Source organism: Anolis carolinensis, unplaced genomic scaffold (assembly GCF_035594765.1).
Source record: "Anolis carolinensis isolate JA03-04 unplaced genomic scaffold, rAnoCar3.1.pri scaffold_11, whole genome shotgun sequence".
Lineage (NCBI taxonomy): Eukaryota > Metazoa > Chordata > Lepidosauria > Squamata > Dactyloidae > Anolis > Anolis carolinensis.
In genome coordinates, this window is record NW_026943822.1 from 2044154 (window position 1) to 2052821 (window position 8668).

The following is an 8668-nucleotide window of genomic DNA, read 5'->3' on the forward strand; positions in this document are numbered from 1 at the left end:
TTCGGTCAGCAAGTTCAGCAGCTCAACAGTTTAACCAAGGCAAAATAGAGGGGTAGGATGACTTCCCTGGATCGAGACACTATACTCCTATTGATGCAGGCCAACATCCCATTGGTTTTTTTAGCCGCCGCATGACATTGTTGGCTCGTGTTCCCCTTCCTCCCCACAAGGACGCCAAGTTCTTTTTCACACCAGGATCCCCCCATTTTCTATCTTTGAATTTTATTTTTTCTGCCTAAGTGTAGTATCTGCATACATTTCCCCAGGATGGGGTGGTGGTTTTAGTGCTGGACGATACATACATTGCAGAGATCACAAAAGGAAAGAAATGCGAGCAACTAGCCCCCCCGTTGTTGTTTTTTTTTTTTGGGTGGTTTGCAGAGAAACACCATTACCAAAAGCACCAAATTGCATCATATTTTCTGCTTTTATTTCATATATTACCGATACAGTAGAGTCTCACTTATCCAACGTTCTGGATTATCCAACGCATTTTTGTAGACAATGTTTTCAATATATTGTGATATTTTGGTGCTAAATTCGTAAATACAGTAATTACTACATAGCATTACTACATATTGAACTACTTTTTCTGTCAAATTTGTTGTATAACATGATGTTTTGGTGCTTAATTTGTAAAATCATAACCTAATTTGATGTTTAATAGGCTTTTTCTTAATCCCTCCTTATTATCCAACATATTCGCTTATCCAACGTTCTGCCGCCCCATTTATGTTGGATAAGTGAGACTCTACTGTACTTCCAACCATTTCCAACCCACCACACACACACACACACACACACACACACACAAATAAACACACAAACGCACAAACACATAAATACACAAACGCTGTTGTTTTTTAGTTCGATTTTAACTGAATTTTTTAATATCCATGATATTTAATTCTGTTTTAACGTTAACGTATGGGTGAATTTTAAATAATACTGAAATGCTAAGCTGCTTTGAGTCTCCTTGGGGCGAGAAAAAGTGGGGTATAAATAATAATAATAATAATAATAATAATAATAATAATAATAATAATAATAATGACAACCTTATTGGGATTTGCACGCATCATCTGAAAATACATCACACAGTCCTAGACGCTTGGGAAGTGTTCGACTTGTGATTTTGTGATACGAAATCCACCATATAGATCTCGTTTGCTGTGGCATAATAAAATAATAATAATAATAATAATAATAATAATAATAATAATAATAATAATAATAATAATAATAATAATGTGTCCTTAGTCAATTCAGGCCTACAAATAGCATATATAAATAAACACAACAACAACAACATTATCCTTGGTCAATTCAGGCCTACAAATAGCATGTATAAATAAACACAACAACAATAACAACAACAACAATATTCTTGGTCAGTTCAGGCCTACAAAAGGCTGTATGTATCTGTACAACCGACAGAAATGACACCGCTCAAATGACGACAGATTTTGGATAAATAGAATTGTTGAGATTGAATGCATTTATATGGGGAAAAGTTCGTTCAAAGCACTCAGAACGACTTGGCTCTGGAGAGTCAAAGGGGTGCAAAGACCCCCGAAGGACCCCTTTGGGGTCAGCCACGGAGGGGTCTTTTCCTCCAGGCGTGGTCAGGCCAAAGGGCAGTGGTCAGTGACGGCCGGCCAGGGCTCCAGCTCTTCCAGGAAGGCCATCAACTCCGGTGGAAGCAGGCTCTGAGGAGAGAAGGAAGAGGAAGAAAGGGTCATTCAAGGTCACACCGAGGAGCCAGGAAGCGTGGTTTTTAATGTCTGCATTTCTTTTGGTTCATACTGTTATTGGATAGTCGCATAGTTGAGCCTTTATAGAGGGTTGGACTGGATGTCCCTTGGGAGCCCCTTCTATAGTGAACTACAGACTGCCTTTGAGTTCAGTGGAGTCTCCTCCTTGGCTGGGTGGCCATCTGTCGGGAGGCCTTGGATTGTGCCTTCGGCTTGGCAGAAGGAGGTTGGATTAGATGGCCTTTGGGGGTTCCTTTTAACTCTAGTGAAATATGGACTGAGTCTCCTTCTTGGGAGCTTCTTAAGCTGAGGACAGAAGGCCATCTGTTGGGAGGACTCTGATGGGCAGAAGGGGTGGGGCTGGATTTCCCTTGGGGGTCCCTTTGGATAGGTGGCCATCTGTCAGGAGCCGGTGCCAATGCCTTCCTGCCTGGCAGAAAGGGGTCAGACTGGATAGCCTTTGGGGGTCCCTTCTAGAGTGAAATGCAGACTGCCTTTGAGTCCAGTGAAGTTTTTAATGTAGAGGACAGAAGGTCATTTGTTGGGGGGGGCTCTGAGGGGGCAGAAGGGGTCAGACTGGATGCCCTTTGGGGTCCCTTCTAACTCTAGTGAAATACAGACTGCCTTTGGGTTCAATGAAGCTTTTAATGCAGACTGGATGCCCTTTGGGGGTCCCTTCTAGAGTGAAATACAGCCTGCCTTCAGCTGGGTGGCCATCTGTCGGGAAGGTTCTGAGGGGCAGAAGAGAGTCAGATTGGATGCCCTTTGGGGTCCCTTCTAACTCTAGTAAAATACAGATTGCCTTTGGGTCCAGTGAAGCTTTTTATGCAGAGGGGTCGGACTGGATGGCCTTTGCGGGTCCTATAGTGAAATACAGACTGCCTTTGATTGAATGGCCATCTGTCAGGAGGGCTCTGGGAGTCAGAAGGGGTCAGACTGGATGCCCTTTGGGGTCTCTTCTAGAGTGAAATAGAGGCTGCTTTTGGCTGGGTGGCCATCTGTTGGGAGGGCTCTGGGAGTCAGAAGGGGGTCAGACTGGATGCCCTTTGGGGTCTCTTCTATCGTGAAATAGAGGCTGCTTTTGGCTGGGTGGCCATCTGTCGGGAGGGCTCTGGGAGTCAGAAGGGGTCAGACTGGATGCCCTTTGGGGTCTCTTCTAACTCTAGTAAAATAAAGACTGCCTTTGGGCCCAGTGAAGTTTTTATTGCCGAGGGGTCAGACTGGATGGCCTTTGGGGGTCTCTTCTAACTCTAGTAAAATAAAGACTGCCTTTGGGCCCAGTGAAGTTTTTATTGCCGAGGGGTCTGACTGGATGGCCTTTGGGGGTCTCTTCCAGAGTGAAACCGGGGTGCCTTTGCTGGCCTCCCTGCTTACCTGCGGGGCCTCTTCCTCGGGGGCGGGGGCGGGGGTCTGCCAGGTCCACTGTGTCTCGGGGGGGCTTCCGGCTTCCCACCCGCAGGCGAGGCCTCCTCCTCCTGCTCCTGCTCCTCTTCCTTCGAGGGCGCCGTGGTCCAGGCGGAGGAGGTCTCCGAGGTGGGCGATGTACCGGGCGGCGAGGCGGAGGGTCTGCAGCTTGGTGAGGGGCCGGGCGGGGGGCGCCAGCGAGGGCGGCAGGAAGCGGCGGAGGTCGCGCAGGGCCCGCGCCAGGCGGCGCATCCGCAGCTTCTCCCGCTGGCTGGCGCTCCGGCGCGGACCCGACGGCGCGGGAGAAGGAGACGAGGAAGAAGAAGAAGAAGAAGAAGAAGAAGAAGAAGATGGGGAAGAAGATGGGGAAGAGGAAGAGCAGGGGGTCCAGGACGGCGCCGTGGGGCTCCAGCAGCAAGAGGAAGGCGGAGCGGCGGAGGCGGGAAAGGGCTCTGACGGGGCCAGGAAGGCGCCCAGGAAGAAGGCGCTGCTGCTCCTGCTGCTCTCCATGGTCAGAGAAGGACGCGAGGAAAGAAAGAAGCGAGGAGGGATGGAGAAGGGACCCTCCTGGCACGGCCTTTATGCCCCGGGAAAGGTGCCAAACGCGGCACCTCCAGGAAAAGGTGCCAAATTTAGGAGGAGGAGGAGGAGGAGGAGGAGAGAGAGAAAGGGGTCTTTCCATGCCAAGTGCTCCAAACCTTCCCGCCATCATGTTCTCCAATGCTGTTCAAATTTTACCTTTAGCGCCAGTCCGGTGTTAAACTAAGTCTCCCAAAATGTGGGGTCTCCAGCTGCAATAGCTGCTGAGCTAGACCCCCTTCTCTGAAAGGTAATACAGTAGAGTCTCACTTATCCAAGCCTCGCTTATCCAAGCTTCTGGATTATCCAAGCCATTTTTGTAGTCAATGTTTTCAATATATCATGATATTTTGGTGCTAAATTCGTAAATACAGTAATTACAACATAACCTTACTGCGCATTGAACTACTTTTTCTATCAAATTTGTTGTATAACATGATGGTTTGGCGCTTAATTTGTAAAATTATAACCTAATTTGATGTTTAATAGGCTTTTCCTTAATCCCTCCTTATTATCCAACATATTCGCTTATCCAAGCTTCTGCCGGCCCGTTTAGTTTGGATAAGTGAGACTCTACTGTAATAATAATAATAATAAAGCAAAGTGAAGAACCTGCTTTGATTGAAGTAAAAAATCAGAAGCACCTCAAACCACAGCAGACAAAACACCAGTACAAGAAAACCGCACTACAAACTAGAGCTGACAATTGGCACAACAAAACACTGCATGGAAAGTTCCTTGACAAAATTGAAGGAAAGGCTGATAAGGAGAAGACCTGGCTCTGGCTCACGAATGGGACCCTGAAGAAGGAGACAGAAGGCCTGATCCTTGCAGCCCAGGAGCAAGACATCAGGACAAAGGCAATTCAGGCCAAGATTGAAAAATCAGCTGATGACCCAAAATGCAGACTGTGCAAGGAAGCTGACGAAACCACTGATACTATCCTCAGCTGCTGTAAGAAAATCGCACAGACAGACTACAAACAGAGGCACAACTATGTGGCCCAAATGATTCATTGGAACTTATGCCTCAAGTACCACCTCCCAGCAGCAAAGAACTGGTGGGATCACAAACCTGCAAAAGTATTGGAAAATGAACACGCAAAGATACTGTGGGACTTCTGAATCCAGTCTGACAAAGTTCTGGAACACAACACACCAGACATCACAGTTGTGGAAAAGAAAAAGGTTTGGATCATGGATGTCGCCATCCCAGGTGACAGTCGCATTGACGAAAAACAACAGGAAAAACTCAGCCGCTATCATGACCTCAAGATTGAACTTCAAAGACTCTGGCAGAAACCAGTACAGGTGGTCCCGGTGGTGATGGGCACACAGGGCGCCGTACCAAAAGATCTCAGCCACTGGCATTTGGAAAGAATAGACATTGACAAAATCACGATCTGCCAACTGCAAAAGGCCACCCGACTGGGATCTGCACACATCACCCGAAAATACATCAACAGAGTCCTAGACACTTGGGAAGTGTTCGACTTGTGATTTTTTGATACGAAATCCAGCATGTCTATCTTGTTTGCTGTGTCATAAAATAAAATAACTACATTAGAGTCTCGCTTATCCAATCTCCACTTATCCAACGTTCTGTATTATCCAACGCAGTCTGCCTTTTAATAGTCAATGTTTTTGTAGTCGATGTTTTCAATTCATTGCAATGTTTTGATGCTAAATTGATAAATGCAGTCATTACTACATAATGTTATCAATTAGTTGTAAAACATGATGTTTTGGTGCTTAATTTGTAAAATCATAATGTAATGTTTTTCCTAGGCGCCACAGTGGCGCAGTGTGTTACAGTGCTGAGCTGCTGAATTTGCAGACCAAAAGGTCAGTGGTTTGAATTCATAGAATCATAGAATCATAGAATAGTAGAGTTGGAAGAGACCTCATGGGCCATCTAGTCCAACCCCCCGCTAAGAAGCAGGAAATCGCATTCAAAGCACCCCCGACAGATGGCCATCCAGCCTCTGCTTCAAAGCCTCCAAAGAAGGAGCCTCCACCACCGCCCGGGGGAGAGAGTTCCACTGTCGGGGAGTGGAGTGAGCCCCCGCTGTCAGCTCCAGCTTCTGCCAACCTAGCAGTTCGAAAACATGCAAATGTGAGTAGATCAATAGGTACTGCTCCAGCAGGAAGGTAATAGCACTCCATGCAGTCATGCCGGCCACATGACCTGGAGATGTCTATGGACAACGCCAGCTCTTTGGCTTAGAAATAGAGATGAGCAGCAACCCCCAGAGTCAGACATGACTGGACTTAATATCAGGGAAAAACCTTTATCTAAGCAGAGGTTGGATGTCCATCTGTTGAGAGGGCTTGGATGGTGTCCTTCTGCCTGGCCTGGGGTCTATGAATTGAAGTCCTAACTGGCCCCCCTCCACAAACACACACACACATTGGCCACTACACACAAACAAACATATAAATAACTAGCTGTGCCCGGCCACGCGTTGCTGTGGCAAAGTGGTGGTGGTATTGGTTAAAAATTGTTGTGTAATTTTTATTTGACGTTATTTGTATTTTTGATTAATTTTATTGTAAGTTATCTTTTTATTTATTATATTTTATTATTTTCTTGTATTATTTTTAGTTATTTTTTGTTATTATAGTATTTTATTGTATTAATCTTTTAGTGTTTTTAATTATTTTTTAGTGTTTTTTATTATTTTTTATTGGGTTGCTAGAAGACCAAGTTGGAGGAGCTTAGCCTTCTAACTGGCAGCAATTGGATAAAAGCAATTATTCCTCTCCCTCTAATTAGGACTTTATTTTTCTTTTCTTTTTGTTGTATCAACCTAGAGGCGTGGATGATGGGTTGTGTTGTCAAATGTCGAGGTTGGGGGGCCTGTAGTTTTGTTGTTTTGTGGGTTGCCGTGATGCCATCACTCTTTTATATATATAGATGGAGGGTGTTTCTCTGTGTTTCCCAGGCCCTGCCCTTGTGCCTGGACCCTCGGGGCAGAAGGGGTGGTGGTCCGGGTGTGAAACAGGTGGGGAAGCCCATGACACCTTGGGTGCAAGAGTTGCCAAGGCAACCAAGGAGGGTAGCTTTGGAAAACAGGGGGCAGAGAATCCCCCATACATACATACATATTTTTGCGGGAGGGACACCTTGCTTTAGCATGTTTCACTCTAGTTTTCCAATAAATATCAACAACAACAACCTTTGTTATGTGTTGTCAAAGGCTTTCATGGCCAGAATCGCTAGGTTGCTGTGAGTTTTCCGTGTTGTCTGGCCATATTCCAGAAGCATTCTCTCCTGACATTTCGCCCACATCTATGGCAGGCATCCTCAGAGGTTGTGAGATCTGTTGGAAACTAGGCAAGTGGGATTGATATACAGTAGAGTCTCACTTATCCAACGTTCTGGATTATCCAACACATTTTTGTAGTCAATGTTTTTAATACATTGTGATATTTTGGTGCTGAATTTGTAAATACAATAGAGTCTCACTTATCCAACACTCGCTTATCCAACGTTCTGGATTATCCAACGCGTTTTTGTAGTTAATGTTTTCAATACATTGTGATATTTTGGTGCTAAATTCATAAATACAGTAATTACTACGTAGCATTACTGCATATTTAACTACAGTAGAGTCTCACTTATCCAAGCTTCTGGATTATCGAAGGCATTTTTATAGTCAATGTTTTCAATATATCATGATATTTTGGTGCTAAACTTGCAGACCGAAAGGTCCCAGGTTCAAATCCTGGTAGCGGAGTGAGCACCCACTGTTAGCTCCAGCTCCTGTCAACCTAGCAGTTCGAAAACATGCCAATGTGAGTAGATCAATAGGTACTGCTCTGGCGGGAAGGTAACGGCGCTCCACGCAGTCATGCCAGCCACATGACTTTGGAGGTGTCTACAGACAACGCCGGCTTTTGGGCTTAGAAATGGAGATGAGCACCAACCCCCTGAGTCAGACACGACTGGACTTAACGTCAGGGGAAACCTTTACCTTATTTGTTTGTTTATGGAGGCATTGAAACTACCTCTCCCATTTTGAAATATTCTGCACTTTGGCCCAGATCCGTGTTTTAGCCTCCTGTTTTTAACATTTTATGCTGTATGTTGATTTTTATGATGGTTTTATTGATGTTGATGTTTTATTGTTGGAATATTTGTTTCATTGTTTTATTGCTGTATGTGTCGGGCTAGGCCCCCTTGTAAGCCACTCCGAGTCCCTCAGGGGAGATGGGGCGGGGTATAAAAATAAAGTTATTATTATTATTATTGACACAACGACGTTGTATGACCCAGCAAACAAGATCGATATGCTGGATTTCGTATCACAAAACCACAAGTCGAACACTTCCCAAGTGTCTAGGACTGTGTGATGTATTTTCGGATGATGCGTGCAGATCCCAGTAGGGTGGCCTTTTGCAATTGGCAGATCGTAATTTTGTCAATGTCTATTGTTTCCAAATGTCGGCTGAGATCTTTTGGCACGGCACCCAGTGTGCCCATCACCACCGGGACCACCTGCACTGGTTTCTGCCAGAGTCTTTGAAGTTCAATCTTGAGGTCCTGATTATTATTATTATTATTATTATTATTATTATTATTATTATTATTATTATTATTATTGAATGTTTGCCATTTTTGTTGGAATCCACCCTGAGTCCCCTCAGGGAGATAGGGTGGAATACAAATAAAGTTTTATTATTATTATTATTTATTAAGGGGTTTCCCATCAGTAGCAGCAGCTGCTGCCACCTGGGTTTGGGCCACGGAAGGAAGGGGAGGTGGGCATGGATGTGCTGGAGAGGAGTGGGTTTCATGGGAAGGGTCAAAGGCCATGGGCTTCTCATCCCCTCTCCCACCAAGCAGAGCTATGGGAAGAGCGCTGCCGCTTGCGAGGTGTGACTTCTGTCCCCTTCGCCTTAATTGTCCTCACCTTCAGGCCTGGGAAG

The 8668-nt window shown here is 45.3% G+C and overlaps 1 protein-coding gene across 1 annotated transcript; it reads right to left on the reverse strand.

Moving 5' to 3' along the window:
• Positions 1 to 227: 227 nt before the first annotated feature.
• On the reverse strand, positions 228 to 4312 carry LOC103281816 (mesoderm posterior protein 2-like). The gene is made up of 2 exons (XM_008124063.2): positions 3129 to 4312; positions 228 to 1709 (listed from the first exon to the last, which is right to left on the reverse strand). The coding sequence occupies exons 1-2, from the start codon at positions 3666 to 3668 to the stop codon at positions 1626 to 1628; spliced, it is 624 nt and encodes a 207-aa protein (XP_008122270.2). The 5' UTR covers positions 3669 to 4312; the 3' UTR covers positions 228 to 1625.
• Between the last annotated feature and the right edge of the window lie 4356 nt (positions 4313 to 8668).